Source organism: Pristis pectinata, chromosome 39 (assembly GCF_009764475.1).
Source record: "Pristis pectinata isolate sPriPec2 chromosome 39, sPriPec2.1.pri, whole genome shotgun sequence".
NCBI lineage: Eukaryota > Metazoa > Chordata > Chondrichthyes > Rhinopristiformes > Pristidae > Pristis > Pristis pectinata.
The window spans coordinates 913,574-931,953 of NC_067442.1; the positions used below are offsets into that span (position 1 = coordinate 913,574).

Sequence of the window (18,380 nt, forward strand, 5' to 3'; positions counted from 1 at the left end):
GATGATATTTGGACGATCCGGTCCGTCTAAAACAAACGCACAAAATGGATTGCGGCAAATTGCACAAACGGAAAATGCAACAGAGAAGCAGAGCCGGGGAGGAACAGAACCCATCACCACAGAGAGTGCACACCAACACGGTTTCTATTCGTGCAAATAGAGCGCTAGTTCAATGGTCACCATTACTGAGACTGGGTTTTTCATCTTGAAGTTCCAGATTTGAACTTAAGTTCAACAGTTGCCGAGGTAGATTCGGATACGTCTCCCATTCGACTGTCCAGTAATTCTGGCGTTGTTCTAAAGAGGTCGTCACTGTGCTACCGTCCCCACTTTCCCTCTCTCGGAACCCTGTGCCCAGCAGGACTGGTAATACATTGTGTAACGATTGATCTCTCGGGACACTTACAGTAAACATTGAGATGAAACGTGTCGCTTGTCATTCCGCTAATCAAGTTGGCTGCGCGGCAGGTGAACGTTCCATCTGTCCGTAACACTCGAGGAATAGTGAGTGTGCTGTTACCGGCACACAGTTCAAACCTCCCACCAGGAATTATCACGATATTGTCTAGAAGCCACAGATAAGAGTCCTTTGTGCCTGTTACGATGCATGTCAATATCACGGTGTGATATTCTATTTCGTCGGTGGCAGTGGATTGAATAATGGGTTTGGAAACAAGAAAAATCCCCCGAGGAGGTGCCAATGCTCCCAGAGTCAGAGAGTTATGCATCACCAAGCAAACAGGCCGTTCTGCCCAACGCGTCCATACCGACTAAGTTGTCTGGCCGAGCCTTTCCCATTTGCCTGTCTAAACGTCTTTAGAAATTTGTAATTGTTCCTGCCTCCACCAACTCCTCTTGCAGTTTGTTCCATATACCCACCAGCCTCTATGTGAAAATTCTGTCCCTCAGGTCCTTTTCAAATCTTCCCACTGTCACCTTAAACCGATGTCCTTGACTTTGAGACTTCTCTACCCTACTGACCATCGATCTTACCGACGACTTCTATAAAGTCACACCACAGTCTCCCAAGCTCTAAGAAAAAGGTCTCAGCCAATCCAGCCTCCTAACTGAACGCTGTCCTATTCCAGTGACCTCCTTGTGAATCCTTTATGTACCCCATGCGGCTGAACGACACCCTTCCTATAACTGGTCGACCGGAACTAAACACAGTATTCCAGATGTGTTCTCACTAAAGATTTATACAGCTGTAATATCACGTCCCAACTTCAGTACTCAATGCCCCGACCGATGAAAGCAAGAGCGCCAAGCGCCTTTTTCACCACCCTGTCTACTTCCAGGGAACTTTGTACATCCACACCTGGGTCTCTCTGTTCTACAACACTATCCTTCACCCTGCCATTGACTGTGCAAGCCCTGCACTGGTTCAAATTACTAAAATGCAACACCTTGCATTTCAGTTCAATTACATCTGTCTTTCCGTGGCCGATTTCCCCGGTTCATCTTGATCCTGTTGTGATGCAAGATAACTTCCTTCACTGTCCACATCACCAACATTGGTGTCGGCAACTTTACTAACCACCTCCTGAACAGCCCTTTCCATCTCCCTGCGCGATAGACGCTGATCATCTCACATTCCTTCCCTTTATTCGCATCTGCTGACCTCCTGCATTTCTCTCCCAGGTGAAGTCGAGAGGGCTGCTAGACAACCACTGACGAGGCCCCCAAGCCAGGCTGGATAAACTACTCCAACGGCGAGCGATAAATGTTGGTCACAGCGCTCGGAAACTGCCTATTTTTCTCAGCCTGCGATGGTATCAACAGCACACAAACCAGAGGACCGATGGGACCTCCGTTATCATCTTTATCAGCAATCAAGTATAGTGGGAAGTGCAGCGTGCACACGGCACCCTGGCAGAGGCGACGCCCAGAGGCAGAAGTGGGGCTTGGCGTTGCATCACTCCACCTGATGCACTCACCCAACTGCGCCTGCGCAAACTGACAAACTTCTCTGCTGTGAGCTTCTCATATTGAACAGGCGGATGCGGGTGTCGGGAGTGAAGGCTTCATTAGACAAATTCCAGGTGTTCATTTATGAGGAGACAAATCATTTATAGAGCTGCTGCAATTCACGTGATGGGCATTCGGCCCTTCAACCTCTGCTAACAAAACAGGAATGTTTTTGTCAATCCCCTTCCTGACCCATCATCAGATTTTCTGTCCATACCTTTGTCAGCCCGAATCCCCTAATTTTAACTCAATGTCTCACCCAAACATACAACGGAGAACAGTATAGCACGTGAACAGCACCTTAGGCCCTCCATGATGTGCGGAACCAATTAAACTAGTAATTAAACGTCCAAGTAAACTGACCCTTTCTGCTTGCACAATGTCCACATCCCTCCATTCTCTGCACATCCATATGCCTGTACAAGAGCGTCTTAAATGACTCTATCGTATCTGCCTCCACTACCACCTCTGGCAGCATATTCCAGACACCCCAACTCTCTGTGTAAAAACTAATTCCCCGCACATCTCGTTTAATCTTACCACCACCACCCCTACACCCCCCCCCCCACCTTAGATACATGCCCTCTGGTATCTTTATTCCTGCACCATTCCTGCATTTCTCCCGACCTAACAAGGTAAATGAATTGACGACAGGACCTGCTTTGTATTGAATTCATTAATTTGTGTGTTGCAGGATTGTTTGTAAATTTTGTCTCTCAACAAATTTAATTCTATCCAAAATCAATAACGCCCAACATCAACATCTATGAAACTACGGGACTTATTTTGAAACTTGTCTAGCTCATTTATGCCCTTCAGGAAAGCAAGTAAACTGCAGGACACAATCAGGATCCATCCGTGACCTCAACCCACCCGATTGGCTTACAGGTTCTTTCTTCTCAATCGAGGCTGATTGGACAGGACAATGTTTTCGTCTTCATTTCTCCAGGGGAATCAAACATCACTGCTCGGGCCAACATTCATTGTTCATTCTTAATTTCTTCCGGATCAAGTGTCAGCAAATAGCCACCAACATTGATGAGCCTGAAGCCATGTGGAGGACAGACATGTTAAGGAGGGCAGATTCCCTTCCCCGAGGACAATAATGAAGACAATGTTTGTAACCACTTTCCTGCAAATCTCTGACCTCCACTATGGTCACTGTATGTTATTCCTCTCACGTCCGTGTGGAGTTAGCAAGTTTTCTCTGGGAAAGTTTCGGCTTTGCCCGGGTGCTCCGGTTTCCTCCGACATTCAAATACGTTCAGGTTGGTCGATGAATCGGTCAGCGCGAATTCTCCAGTGTGTATCTGAGTAGAAGAATCTTGGTTTTCTACCACTCAGATACAAGATCAGACAATTGTTGATCAAAATGTGCTGAGAATTAAAAGATGACATTAAAGTAGAATCTGTGTAATGAAATAAATAAAATTACGTTCAGGGAAACGCATCAAAATTAACTGAAAACATTGAATAAAATTTCGAAACAAGTAACTTTGCCATTAAATCAGGTTCCAAGGATCTGCATCTGACGGTACTATTTTGGCGTCTTACTTTCAAGAGTGAATTTGACAATTGTATTAATTTGGGTTTTATTTTGTGGGTGACACTTTCCTTGGAACATGGCTTGTCCTCTGGTTGTCTGCCAAGTTGAAGACGGGTTTGAGGGCTGAAATGGAGATTGTTTCCACACCAACACGCGCAGTTATACTGGAACAGCCAAAGGTAACTAACAGATATTAATCAAATGAAGAAACGTTCACGTGGTCGTGAGGATGGATTTGGTCAATGCAGATATTAAAATGGCCTGAAAAGGAGACAACGGAATTTTCTACCTCTCCCCGTCGACCAATTGGTTAAAATTATTCAATAGAAACTCATGCCAGTGAAACCCATTACATTCGCAGAGATATGATTCAATATTTCACAAGCTGTTAGATCACACGGGCCACCACAGTGGCACTTACAGCGAATGTTTAGTAGAAATTGATCGCTGGTGTTCCAACTCACCAAGTTGTACGCTTCGCAGGTGAATTCCTCGTCGGATCTCAGCACCCCAGAAATAGTCAAGATGCTGTTGTTTGAACTCAGGGTAATCTTACCGCCAACGCTAACTGTCTTATTGTTCTTAAACCACAGATACGAAACATCCGTCCCTCTTGCGGTGCACGTCAAGCTAACTGTGTCATTGTATTCTACTGGTTTGGTGTCATTCGATGTGATCACGGGCTTAGAAACAGGTTCTGCTAAAACACAGCAGATCATGAAATACTTGTAATAAAATGTGCAGGAAGTATATCCCCAAAGAATATATATCACATGAAGCAACATACTGCAGATACTGCAAATCAGAGATGAAAACACAGTATGTTGTAAATACTCATATTAGACCAGTCAGCGGCTGTGGGGAGGGAATCCCCGTTAAACATTCAGGTGGACTATTGAGAACTGAATATCGGCTGCCACTTGGAGAAACATTGCATTTTCATAAACTCGGTGTGAAATAAAGCAAAAGTTCTTATCGCTTGAAGGCCATGACAATTCACCATTGAAATAAGTGAGACACAAGTGTGAGCAGACAAACAAGTAAGGGCTCTGAAACACAATTACTTTACAGCCTCAGTTAATAATGTCGCTGACAAAACTAAAGTTCGCCGCAGGGACGGCAGAACAGCTCCACGTCCTTGATACATTGCGCATTCTAATCATCATCATTGTTGTCACGGTACAGTATTGTGGTTTGCTGTTACAATCAACAGCAGACGGTTACAGTTCCCCATTCCTGAGGTTCACAATGCTCAAGCAAACAATCACGGACATGTAAACAAACCTGAGACCCACAGACTCCGTGTAAATCAAACCATCCAACATGAAGCCTCCTGGTCAGGTTCATAATTTGCAGTTTTCATTGTACATGTTGGTGTAATTGGCCAATTGAGCGGGAACAAGCAATGTTGTGGGTAATTCCATGGAGATCGTGACTTAACACTTGGTGTCAAATGTCCTCAGCCATTTCTAACAATCGGTGAGCGAGGTAACACATGATCCTTCAATGATTGACAGAAAACTAAAGAAGCACAATCCTGGATCATAGCGCTATCCATCAACTTTCCCGGGTGGAATCAAACCCACATTTTTTGACATGCACGGTTTAAAATGTAACCAAGATGTCATGCATGGTTTAGAAAGTTCGTATAATATTTCTAAATCTGAAAACAAGAAAATTGAATGACTTCATTTCCATTCCAGTCCTTAGGTTTGGAAATAATTAATAAGTATTCACTGCCTGTGGCAGTTACAGTCAGACAATGTTTGGAATGTGAGGTCGCATTTCCCTCTTTCATCAGCAGAGAACTATACCCGGCACACGCATCCTCTATCAGGCCTCAACACTCAAAATGCGCACGTGTTTTATACTCTTTCTCCCTTTACACTCTCGTTTTGAAAGCCCAATGAGGGAATCGGTAAAATTCTGGTTGTTCTCTGGCCCGTCACGGCTGCAGGCGCATAACAAGAACAATCACAATAAATGAATAATTGAACCCAGATCCAGGCAATCCTGTTCACCTGGTGAGCGGATCATTTTGCAATCATGAAGCTGAAGAACTACTCAGGTTTACTGACAGAGCAATGGAACGCAGGACATGTAAAGTCCTGTCTAATGGGAGGCTATTCTGGTCAGACCACGCACAGGGTTCATAACAGTCAGAACCCCGATAGGAATCCACTCATCCAATCATCTCCATTGCAGCTGACGACGAACTACTAAGGCTCGCCCCGTTTCCCAGTTCACATCCTACGAGCCCGTGTCGGCCCCTGAGTTCCTGCCTCACCGCTGGGTTAAATATGCTCAAATATTCGTCAAAAAGCCGTGTCGGTCGCAAGGTGTCAATTGCCGTAATGTGTACGTGAGCGGTAGTTTCTGGGGGGAAGGTGGTGGGAATGTGGGGAGAATAGAATGGGGTGAATGGAAAGAGGTGCTTGGTGGTCGGCACAGACCAGGTGGGCCGAAGGGTCTGTTTCCGTGCTGCATGGCTCCATGACTCTACCCCCCTCCACACTCCTGCCTCAATTCTCCTCCCAGTTGAATTTTCTACGAATAGAACAAAATCTTTCTGTGGGCATTTGATGATTCTAACACTGCGGCCATTTCTGTTGGAACGAAAACAAAACTAATTTCTTCGATCTTACTTCACTTTGAAACTTCAGCAATTCCTCCCAATTCCTTTTCGCAACATCCAGTGTTGTCACTTCATTCCTGCTCTGTGAGGACCAGAACTGTACACTGTGCTCCTTCTGTGCACAAGCTGATGATTTGCACAGGTCTAGTGTGACTTTCCCACTCACACATTCGATGTTACAGAGTCATGGAGTTCTGCAGAAACAGACCACGTTCTGGCCAATAACTGCAAGTCTCCAGTGTGCTTTCAGAACCACTTCATCTACCTCCTCATCTACCATCTATGGACATGCACTCCCGGTCCCTTCGGTCCCAGTTCACAGGAATCACACAACAGAGATGAGATCTGGGTAATACGGCCGAGGTCATGGGGAAAGCAAAGAACTAACTGACAGAGAAATTTCACCACGCCTTTATTTCCAGCGAAAGCCAACGTACGTCTGACGTTGTTTGTCAGCAGAGTCAACGGCCCAATTCACAGAACAGTGTAGTTGGGTTACACGGTGCTACCAGGCTGAGACGGACACTGAGCGTCTCTGAGCGGGATACCCCACGATACAATCAGACGCCTGCACGAACTAGGAAGCGTGGCCCTTGAGTGAATGAACGCTGCAGAGACGGATGGAAAGGCCGTCCCAGGGGAACATGGACGTGCTGATGAAGGGCAGTGTCCAAAGGGAGAGGAAGGAAACATAAGACAGATACTGGGAAACTGAATTGCGATCAGAAAATGCAGGTAATGCTCAGTAGATCAGGCAGCGTCTGCAGGGGTGGGTTACAGGTTTCTGATTATTTCTCAGAACCGTAAAGTCAAAAACAAGCCTCACGTCGAGAGAGAAGGGGTGGAAACGACAGAAGGGTGTGTCTATGATGGGGCGGAGATCACGGTTGCCTGGGGAACCCCCGGGGTCTTCAAAGAGCCGAGGTAGCTAGTGAGGTTCCGCGGATGGCTTCTGCTGTTTGGTTGGGTATTGGGTATGATTGCCAAAGACTCTCCAGGCCTGTCAGGGACATTTCTGCCAGGGAGCTGTCAGAGAGACCTCACTAAAGTTCTGAGTGTCTTGGAACCATAGAACCATAGAAAAATACAGCACGGTAAACAGGCCATTCGGCCCTTCTAGTCTGTGCTGAAACTTTATTCCGCTCGTCCCATTTACCTGCACCTAGTCCATAACCCTCCAGACGTCTCCCGTCCATGTATCTATCCAATTTACTCTTAAAACTTAAAAGTGAGCTCGCATTTACTACATCAGATGGCAGCCCGTTCCATGCTCCCACCACTCTTTGAGTGAAGAAGTTCCCCCTAATGTTCTCCCTAAACCTTCCCCCTTTCACCCTAAAGCCACGTCCTCTCGTACTTATCTCTCCTAATCTAGGTGGAAAGAGCCTACTCGCATTTATTCTGTCTGTACCCTCCCTCATTTTGTAAACCTCTATCAAATCTCCCCTCATTCTTCTACGCTCCCAAGGCATAAAGTCCTAACCTGTTCAAGCTCTCCCTGTAACTCAACTCCTGAAGACCCGGAAACATTCTAGTAAATCTACCCTGCATTCTTTCAATCTTACTGACATCCTTCCTATAGTTAGGTGACCAGAACTGCACACAGTACTCCAAATTTGACCTCACCAATGTCTTATACAACCTCACCATAACATCCCAGCTCCTATACTCAATACTTTGTTTTATGAATACCAGGATGCCAAAAGCCTTTTTTACAACCCTGTCTACCTGTGACGCTACTTTCAGGAAATTATGTATCTGAACTCCCAGATCCCTTTGTTCCTCCGCACTCCTTAGTGCCCTACCATTTACTGTGTATGTCCTTCCAAAATACAACACCTCCCACTTGTCTGCATTAAATTCCATCTGCCATTTTCATGCCCATTTTCCAGTTGCTCCAGATCCCTCTGCAAGCTTTGAAATCATTCCTCGCTGTCCACTACGCCTCTAATCTTAGTGTCATCAGCAAATTTGCTGATCCAATTTACCACATTATCATCTAGATCATTGATATAGACAACAAACAACAATGGTCCCAGCACAGATCCCTGAGGCACACCGCTAGTCACAGGCCTTCAGTCTGAGAAACAATTATCCACTATCACTCTCTGTCTTCTCTCACACAGCCAATTTCCAGTCCAGTTTACAACCTTTCCATGGATACCCAGTGTCTGAACCTTCTGAACTAACCTCCCAAGTAGGCCTTGTCAAAGGCCTTACTAAAGTCCATGTTGACAACATCCACAGCCTTCCCTTTATCTACTTTCTTGGTAACCTTTCTTGGTCTTCTCTAATGTTTGTGTATTGGAGGAAGTCGGATAACTCCTGGTCCCCGAGAGACGTCTCCTCCAGGTTGGAAAATAGTTCAAGTCAGCTGACCTTGATCCTGGGGTTCAGCTGCTCTCGATAAACGAATGCAGCAATGCGAAGCAGACACTGAGATGTGGCAGAGATTAACTTGGCATCCTGGAATGATGCAGAGATCAGGACACGAGAGTGCCGGTGACCCGGACCTCCCGCGGGGCAGCTCACCTGCGATTTTGTGTTTGAGGTGTGAGTTGGTCACAGTCTTCAGTGAGGATTAAGTTTGAGAGCGAGGCCCTCAGATTGCAAGCTTTCGGTGGTACTGAGGCCAAGAAAACCCGGAACATCACCGAGTCTCTCTCACCGTTCAGCTCACTGAGGTTAAAACTTTCTCCGGGGGCAAACATTGGCGATTCACCAGAGGGACGTCATTTAGCGGGCGGCAAAATCCCGCCGACACTTCCCATGGTGTTCAGGGCCGAAATCACGTTGGAATGAGGGGACTTTGGAGAGCAGAGGACCAAGTGTAACTGGATGTAGTTCTCTGCAGTTTGTATTTTAACAATGGCACAGTCACAGAGAGCAGAGAGACGAGCGGTCTGAAAAGACGGATCGGCCATCTTCACACGGCGCCGCGTTCTACACCCATAGGCACCCTCTCCCCGAATCCGACCGGCCGGCCGATGCCTGTCCGGGAGGGACCCCAAACTGAATCGAATACGGATCTATCCTATCCATTCGATATAATTTCTCTTTCCGAAAAAGTGAATTCTCCAACAATTGAGTTAGATAGTAAAGGTTAAATTGTATTCATTCACACAGGAATAAAATTAAAATAAAAGTCCGGAAATAATGATTGAATAGGACCAACGTCTCACTCACCAAGGACCCGCAGAGTGATGGTCGCTGAAGCTGAAGAGCCGCTCTTTGTAAGCATGTTCACGATGTACTCCCCGCTGTCAGACATGTTGACCGACCTCAGCAGGAGAGATCCGTTGGAGCTGAATAACTCAGCCCGTGATTGGTACCCACTACCATAGACCACATTTGCATTGATCCACTGGAGGACTAATTTCCCATAGAAAGCCCAGCTCCCACTGGTGACCTCGGCCGACGGCCGCACTGAAAATAACGCATTTCCTCCGACGGTCACATTGATCCGGCTGTGTTCTGCGTGGACGGTAAAAACCTGAGACTCACCTGAGGAAGAGAAATTCGTGTGAGGGAAAAGCGAAAGAAACGGAGCGACTCGAGAGTTTGCACTTAGCTTAATAATTAGATCGTCTCTGGGAAGCTCATTTTCTTTTCTACAACCATCCGCCGCTGTGGTGATTCCCTGTGAATGATCCCTCAGAGAGAGTGACCCTCACCCGCAGGTATGAAAAGACAAAGAGCGACCGCGGTGAGCGGGAGCCCCACCATTCCGAGAGAGCAGCGCCTGTGTCTGTTTCACTCGGAGACTGAGCCGCGCTTCCTGGTCTCCAGGCCGGATCATTGGAGTCAGTCGTCAGAAGCGGCAGCGCTGATTGGACCGGCTGCTGTCCGCCTGCGGCGAGGGCAGAGAACGAATGAATGTAAAACGCGGAAGAAGAAGAAGGCCATTCGTCCCCTCTTACATCTCCCATCATGCCGTACCATCCCATGCCGACCTTTTGTCAGCACCACTTTCCTGCACTAAACTCTAAGAGGTACAGAGAGGACAGGGGGTCAACGTCCTCTTCCCAGGGTGGAAATGTCAAATGTCAGAGAGCATAGGTTTATGGTGAGAAGGGGAAAGTCTGAAGGAGTTATGGGAGGCGAATGTTTTACACAGAGTGTGGTGGGTGCCTGGAACGGGCTGCGGGCGGTGCAAGCAGTTACGACAGTGACTTTTCAGCGCCATTTGGGCATGGAAATGCGCATTCTGGGAATGGAGGGATATGGACCATGTGCAGGAAGATAGGATTATTTTATATTGGCATCCAGGCCGGAAAAAACATAGTGGGCCAAAAGGCCTGGTCCTGTTCTGAACCTTTTTATGTTCTGAGTTCTACGTTCTATGATTTACCCCTTGATTCTTTACCATCCAAAAATCCTCTTTCTTTTCTTGAATACTCAGAGACTGACCTTCTGTAGCCATCTTGGGAGTGTTCTAAACACTCACCACCTCTGGTTTGATGAGCCATTTTATTCTCGCCTCCACACTCATGCAGTCATAGATCTGCAACGAGTTTTAATCTCACACCCAAAAATTATTTCCAACTCTCTGTCGTTTTTTTTTCTTTATCTATTATAGTCAGACCACACGGGAATATTAGAGAATATCACAGAATAGTACACTTCATTCTAATGTTCTAATTATGTGCATGACCCTGTGCAGAACCATGTCAACTGTGTTCTGTAGGTCCAAATACACTGTATCCTCCGGTTCGTCCTTAAATATTCTGCTGGTAACAAGCTGGGAAAAAATCAGATTTGTCAAGCATGATTTCTGTTCTATGAATCTATTCTGACCCTGACCTACCGCGGCATTATTTGCTCAGCGTCCTGTTACTATTTCCTCAGTGAGAGACTCTTGCAACTTCCCAAACCGATGCCAGACTAAACTCACCTAATTTCTCTTTTTCTTCTTTCTCTTTTTCTCTTCTCCTTTCTCAAATAGTAGAGTTATCTTTGCTTCTTTGCAATCTGTGGGGATTTTTCTAAACTCTGAGGAATTTAGGAAGAGGACTATCAATGCGTCCATCGTCGTCGGGTAGTGGTAGTGTAACGTTATTACAGCGCCAGCGACCTGGGCTCAATTCCAGCCGCTGTCTGTAAGGAGATTGTATATTCTCCCTGTGTCTGCGTGGGGTTTCTCCGGGTGCTTCGATTTCCTCCCAAAGCACGTACAGGTTAGGAGTTGAGAACATGCTACTTTGGCGCCCAAAGTGTAACGACACTTGTAGGCTGCCCCCAGCACTTTCCCAGAAACGCCGGAAGACGCATTTCACTGTGTGTTGCGATGTACATGTGACTAATAAATAAATACCTTATCTATTTTAAAACATCCGGTTGCAGTTGATCAGATGCCAGAGATGTGATTTTTTAAACTTTTTTTTTCAAATGAACTAATGTTCATTTCTTTTAGATCCGGTTTTTCTCCACACCTGTTCACCACCACAGGGTGGTTTGTTGTTCCTCCTTCCCTGAGGACGCACAACAATATTCGTTTAGCTCCTCGGCCATTTCCTTATTCTTTAATATAGTTTTGTGCTTCCGTCTGCAAAACACCGATTATTAACTCTTGCTCATCTTTTCATGTTTACCTTTGGAGAAATTCCTTTGGTAGGATTCGGAGGTGAGTGCAGATTATGTGGATGGGAATCTACAGAACAATAGTGGGAGCGAGATTTTCTATTTTCACTGCCGTGTCTCTCAAAGTGGGACATGGGGTGTTTCTAAGTGAATGAGTTCTGGTTCAATCCTCCACCTCTACTTGCAGCCTCTGCCATTTCTGTGGCACCTGCCCTTTCGCTGCTTTATTTCCCAACATCTGTGAGACGCAAATACCCGATCTGCTAAAACCGTCAATTTGCTTGTACTTCTTTCAGTTCCATTGACAGAGGTCGTTGTTTTGTAAGGTTGCGCCCACTGAAATGTGGGGAATATATTAGCCGTTGAAGCCGTCCATTAAACAGGAAGTCAGACCCTGATCTTCCAAACCGTCTCATCTCTCGGTCCTTGATGTTCCCCTCATTGAGACACCGGATTCCGGAAGGATTAACAGGGCGGGTACGGAGAGGGTATCTCTCCCGCGCTGTGGGGTGTTAAACCAGGGGAGGCTGTCTCAGGATTAATGACCTTCCATTTAATGCAGTGATGAGGATGGTTTTATTTAGCAGAGGACTGTGAATCTTTGACATTCTGTCCCAGAACGCAGCGAATATTCAGTCTCAGAGTACAAGTTTTCAAATTAGGGAAGGCTTGACTGAGCACTCTAAAGGTTCCGGAGATGGCAGGCGACGTGCGCGATCAGACATGACCCGTCTGAAAGGCGGAGCCGGCTACAGGATTCATGTGGTCCGTAGATCAACTCGATGACCCCAGGTCCACGGATGCCAAACTACTCTCCTGTAGTAATAGACCTCCGCCTGTGTTCTGCGCTGTTGCACCTTCCACCACACGACTGAAAGCAGCTCTGTTACAGTGTTGGTAACAGGTGTGTCGTTGTGTCCCTCCCTTTGCGATGCCCACCTGCTGAAAGTCTGAACAGTGAAGCTACCTTACTGGAATACCCTTCCCCGTATATAGGAAAGTTACTGTAGACATTAAATGAGCAAGAATCAATATCGTTATTCAATTTTGTTTTTAGTTTAATCTAAGAACGGATGACATGTTTTTCCTTTGCATTTTGGGGACTAATTTAAGTATGTCATCCACATAGAAAGCTAGTGGAGGGAAAAGACATTTGCAGTTTCGGAACCTTGGGTCAACAGCTGATAAATCGATGTCAAAGGGAGAAGGTCAGAACACCAGAGAGACGCGCAGTTCCGTGCCTTCTTTCACCTTCATTTCCAGAATCGAGAGTCATATAGAAATAACAAAGGTTTTCTTCATATTGCAATAGGCTTCGGCCATTACACAGCCACAGTCTCAGCAACTAAACCTTGAGTTTCCACTTATACCTTAATGAAAATTTACTTCGCAGAAAGAAAGGTAAAGTCGTCTTGTTTGTTAATGCTGGTATTCAAGAGGATTTGCGTGCACATGTGTGGGGAACATGGGTGTTTATCATGAAGCTATAGCACGCACCGAGGACAAAGGTTACGGTGGCCTTTATGGTAAACGCTGTGGAGACTCAGGGTACGAAATCTTGTTGAAACTGTCCAGGGTTTGGGCGAAAGTGGACATGAAGTCCAGCGTACAGTCCACCAAAGGTAGGACAGACATGCCTTGAGGTCTCCCGCCAACCTATGACCAATGAGGATGTGCAAAATCTGAGTCCTCAGAGAGGAGATGTATACGAATGCTGAGAGTGATTGGCAGGACAGATGCTGAAAATGTTGATATCCCCTTCCTCTTTCCCAAGTTCGAACCCTGGACTCGCGCAATGGGTCATCAATAAGATCGGGAAACATTGGAACGTGGAACAGAGAACATGTGACTCCTTCCACTCCGATCCGCTCGGCAGTAAGATAACGGTAATCCGATCTTGCTCTCACCTCGGTTCCGGTCGGTCTCCTATCCGTCGCAACCCCCAGAAATTCAACCACATGTCTGTCTCGGCTGTGAATACTGTACACTCAATGACCCTACATTTAGAGCTGTCTGGGATAGAGAATTCAACAGGTTCACCACCCTTGTTGAGGACAAGCACCTCCTCGTCTGTATGTTAATTGCGTGATCACTTACTCTGAAATTCTTCCCCGTGCTAGTTATCCTCGCTCGGGGACTCTCTGACAGCACCAACCAACCCAAACCTACTCCGGATTTTACAAGAATAGAATAAAGCCGAGGTAGCGTTTGGGAGTAGGATTTTTATTCCCGGCATTGTTTGGAGGTGGAGCTCGGGACACCAGCTGCAAACGGGAAGCAGAGATGGGAAGCTGGTCAAATACCAGAGGCGGGGAGGAGGGTGATGTTAACGTTGTCAGGTAAATTGTGAGTAGGCTCCCCCAGCAAGAGGAGGATCTGAAATGACCGCAATGTGTGTGAGTGCCTGTGTGTGTGTGTGTGTGTGTGTGTGTGTGTGTGTGTGTGTGTGTGTGTGCGCGCGCGCGCGTGCGTGCGCGCCTGCGCGCGCTCCTGTGTCTCTGTGTCTCTGTCCGTGTACCGAGTATCTGTCAGTGTGGGTCCGTGTGTGCTTGTGTGTGTGTGCATCTTCCAGTCTTTCGTTGTGTCTGTGTTTATGTGTGTGTATCTGTCTGTGTTTGTTTGTGTTTGTGTGTGTGTGTGTGTGTGTGTGTGTGTGTGTGTGTGTGTGTGTGTGTGTGTGTGTGTGTGTGTCTGCATGTTTCTATCTGTCTATGTTTGTGTGTGTGTCTGAGTGTGTATCTGTCGGTCTGTCTGTCCGTGTTTGTGTGTGTGTCTGTGTCTATGTCTATCTTTCTGTATTTCTGCTGCAGACTATTTGCTAGTGATTTGATTCGCTGGAAATTCTTCGCTGTTAGCTGTGCGGGGACCGGACCAATCAGCGCTGCCGCTTCTGACGACTGACTCCAGTGATCTGGCCCGGAGACCAGGAAGCGCGGCTCAGTCTCCGAGTGTAACAGACACAGGCGCTGCTCTCTGGGGATGGCGGGGCTGCCGCTCACCGCGCTCTCTCTTTGTCTCTTCATTTCTGCGGGTGAGGGTCACTCTGTCGGAGGGATCGTTAACAGGGAATCACCACAGCGGCAATTGGTTGTAGAAAAACAGATCTTCTTACAAGACACGACCTAATTATTGAGCTAAGTGAAGATTCTCGAGTTCATCCGCTTCTTTCGCTTTTCCCTCACACAAATTTCTCTTCTTCAGGTGAGTCTCAGGTACTTACCATCAATGCAGAACACAGCCGGATCAATGTGACCGACGGAGGAAATGCGTTATTTTCAGTGCGGCCGTCGGTCGAGGTCAGCGGTGGGAACTGGGCTTTCGATGGGAAAACAGTCGTCCAGTGGACCGGTGACAGTGTGCTCTATGGTAGTGGGTACCAATCACGGGCTGAGGTATTCACCACCAACGGGTCGCTCCTGCTGAGGTCGGTCAACATGTCGGACAGCGGGGAGTACATTCTGAACATGATTTCAAAGACCGGCTCTTCAGCTTCGGCGACCCTCACTCTGCGGGTCCTTGGTAAGTGAAACGTTGCTCGTGTTCAATCATTAATTTCCGACTGATGTTTTCATTTTATGTTGGTGGTGAATGAATATAATTTAATCTTTCCTCTCGAATTGACTTGCCCTTACTCTGTAAGTGTGCCACAGCTTACAGGCTGTTACACGCTCGCAGTGTAACTTGTTGAAGGAGGTATTTTTTCGATCTGGAATTTGTAACTGTAGAATAAGACCTATCTTCCTTCGATTCATTTTGGGATTCCTCCTGGACAGGCATCAGCCGTCTGGTAAACTACAGGCAGGGGACGCATGTGGGTGTGGGACCCGGCGCCGTGTTTCTCTGCCTGAGTCTCCCTTTCACCTCACTCTTCCCTCGCATGATGGCGCCAGTGTTTACCACGCAAAAAAAAGGAACTGCACTTTGATCTAGGAGTTATTCCAATGTCCCCAGTTTTCCAGTCATCGCCACCAGAAGGTGGATTTGGCCTAATGTCTCCTGGTTGGGTCCAGGAACTATTATTATCACAGAGGGGGTGATGCTCATTGAGTCACGGGAATAGGGTCAGGATTTCAGAAGACTTAAAATGCTTTATCGGAATTTTTATTCCAATGACCTGTGCCCGATGAATGTACAAGTGATATGTTAACAGAGGACAATAGTTTTTGATGCAAGTTGTTCTATTTCACGAAGGGTATTTCTTTGGCTCTGAACTGACGGCGTAGAAGGGCGATTTCAATGTCTTGTTATTTCATGACAAAGCTGCTGTTGACAATGGGGCGCGGGACTGTCATGCGCTGTACATTTTAACTGCCTGTCTCTTATCTTACGCCTTCCCAATACATGTTCAGAATTCAGTGCAGATGACGCTATTCTTTAACAGATCTACAGGTGAATTTCCTGGTTATTAAAGGGAATATGTGTATCCTTTGCACACCCCTTCAGTATCGCTACTCTTTCTGCTTCACCTGACAAAACAGAATGAGGGATACCAGGGTCCATTACCAATGCAGACTGGGGATCAAAAGTTCTCCATTCATTTCATTGTTGCTTTAGAGCTCAAGATTAGGGATCAAGTGAAGACCTCTACCCTGTCCAGACTTCTGTTATTTTGTTGTAACAAATTCCCATATTACGTGAGTTACTTGTTCCACCAGCGCAAAATTTCTCAATAGAGTCAGAAAGTCCTACAGCAAGGAAACAGGCCCTTCGGCCCACTGAGTGCTTGCCCGCCATCAAGCTCCCATTTAAACCAATCATGCACAGAACCCATTTTATTCTCCACATTCCCATCAACTCCCCCCAGACTCCGCTGCTCACCGATACACTGGGGACAAATTGTAGTTGCCAATTAGCGAACCATTTTTTGCGGGTATTGGAACCATTTTGTTCCAAGGCTGCACATAACCCAGCAATGAAGACGACTGTTTACTGATTGGGGGCAGGGAATCTGTTCCAGTTCTTTCGTGTAAACAGGCAGAAATCTGGTTTCTCTTTTTCCTCCGTGTCGCGCTCCAGACGAGAGATCTCCCTGCTGATAGGTCAAAGCTTTCAGAAGACCTAAAACAACGAGACACCCCACAGAATGTCTTTGTTTCACTTTTCACACCCTTGGTTTGTAAACGTAAACAGTAAAGCAGATTGGGACATAATCAGAAATGTTCGGACACAATTAGACATTAATTGTAGTTGGTGTCTCTGCTGTCACCTCTGCACATGTTAGTTTGATTAATGAGGTTTGAGATGGGCAGGAGCCGGTTTCATGGTATTTAGAAAGTTTTTTCTCGGGGTCGCAATAGCAGGTGTGATCCCCTCCATTCTCACAAATTGTAGCTGGCTGCCACATTGATGCTGAAAGCCAGTCAGATTCAGTGTGACGTAGCCCGTCCAATGATGTGGCAGCAACGTAGACAATCCTTGGCATTGCCTTTGGAAAGCAAAGATGCACCTGCTGTGTTAATATAATATTTAAATTATAAACAACAGGTTGCTTTTATATAGTTTCTATAATGTTCTAAATTATTCTCTGGTGCCACACAGGGGTTCTATAAAACAGTATTTGGAACCAGGATATATGAGGCAGGCGGCCGATGGCTTGGGCCAAAGAGGGAGATTTGAATGGTAGGAAGATGGAGGGGGGTTGGAGATGGAGGGAGAGGGTCAATATGGACGGGATTACAATCACAAGCAGCTGACTGCTGACTCCAGCAGAAATTAAAAACGAGATATGTGGAAGGAAATGAATAAACTTCGTTCGTGTGTTGGCGGCTGTAGCTTTGAATCCCGAAGTGAAACTTGTCCATTCAGAACTTGTCGCAATGCCCAAGTCCAGACTGGTGTGGCAGTGGAAGGGGGAGAGAATTCATGGGATATACCTGGCTCCGCCAGGTTTTGTCTCCTTTACGAGTGAGAAACGCGGGGAAAATACACGAAAGTGAACCTTCAACTGAGTGACTGGAGATAGAAACATAGAAACATAGAAACATAGAAAACCTACAGCACAATTCAGGCCCTTCGGCCCACAAAGCTGCGCCGAACGTGTTCCTACCTTACAGACCTATAGCTCTCTATTTTTCTCAGCTCCATGTACCTATCCAAAAGTCTCTTGAAAGACCCTATCGTATCCGCCTCCACCGCCCTTGCCGACATCCCATTCCACGCACTCACCGCCCTCTTAGTAAAAAACCTTACCCCTGACATCTCCCCTGTACTTAGTCCCGACCACCTTAAACCTGTGCCCTCTTGTGAGAACCATTTCAGCCCTAGGAGAAAGCTCTGACTATCAACCCGATCAATGCCGCTCATAATCTTATCATCATCATCTATCAGGCTCCACCACCCCCCCGCCCATCCTCCGTCGCTCCAAGGAGAAAAGGCCGACTTCCCTCAACCTGTTTTCATAAGGCATGCCCTGTAATCCAGGCAGCATCCTTGCAAATCTCCTCTGCACCCTTTATATGGCTTCCACATCTTTCCTGTAGTAAAGTGACCAGAACTGAGCACAGTATTCCAACTGGGGTCTGACCAGGGTCGTACATAGCTGCAGCATTACGGGTACGATAGGGTCTTTTAAGCGACTTTTGGATAGAACAGTGAAATCTCTGGTATCTACATTAAGCAATAGATGTTCTCCAGAGAGAGCAGGAAGTTACC

The 18,380-nt window shown here is 46.6% G+C and overlaps 2 protein-coding genes across 2 annotated transcripts in view; one reads left to right on the forward strand and one right to left on the reverse strand.

Moving 5' to 3' along the window:
• LOC127587150 (neural cell adhesion molecule 2-like) overlaps positions 1-9,994 on the reverse strand; it is a 66,993-nt gene extending 56,999 nt beyond the window's left edge. Inside the window, exons 1-2 of the mRNA XM_052045343.1 lie at positions 9,873-9,994; positions 9,336-9,653 (exon numbers count right to left, since the gene is read on the reverse strand). Of these exons, the coding sequence (XP_051901303.1) occupies positions 9,336-9,653; positions 9,873-9,948 (394 nt within the window). The 5' untranslated portion in view covers positions 9,949-9,994. The remainder of the gene's footprint in view (positions 1-9,335; positions 9,654-9,872) is intronic.
• A 4,695-nt stretch (positions 9,995-14,689) lies between these two features.
• Positions 14,690-18,380, forward strand: part of LOC127587273 (carcinoembryonic antigen-related cell adhesion molecule 1-like) — a 36,775-nt gene continuing 33,084 nt past the window's right edge. The window contains exons 1-2 of the mRNA XM_052045573.1: positions 14,690-14,760; positions 14,931-15,248. Coding sequence (XP_051901533.1) covers positions 14,709-14,760; positions 14,931-15,248 — 370 coding nt within the window. The 5' untranslated portion in view covers positions 14,690-14,708. The remainder of the gene's footprint in view (positions 14,761-14,930; positions 15,249-18,380) is intronic.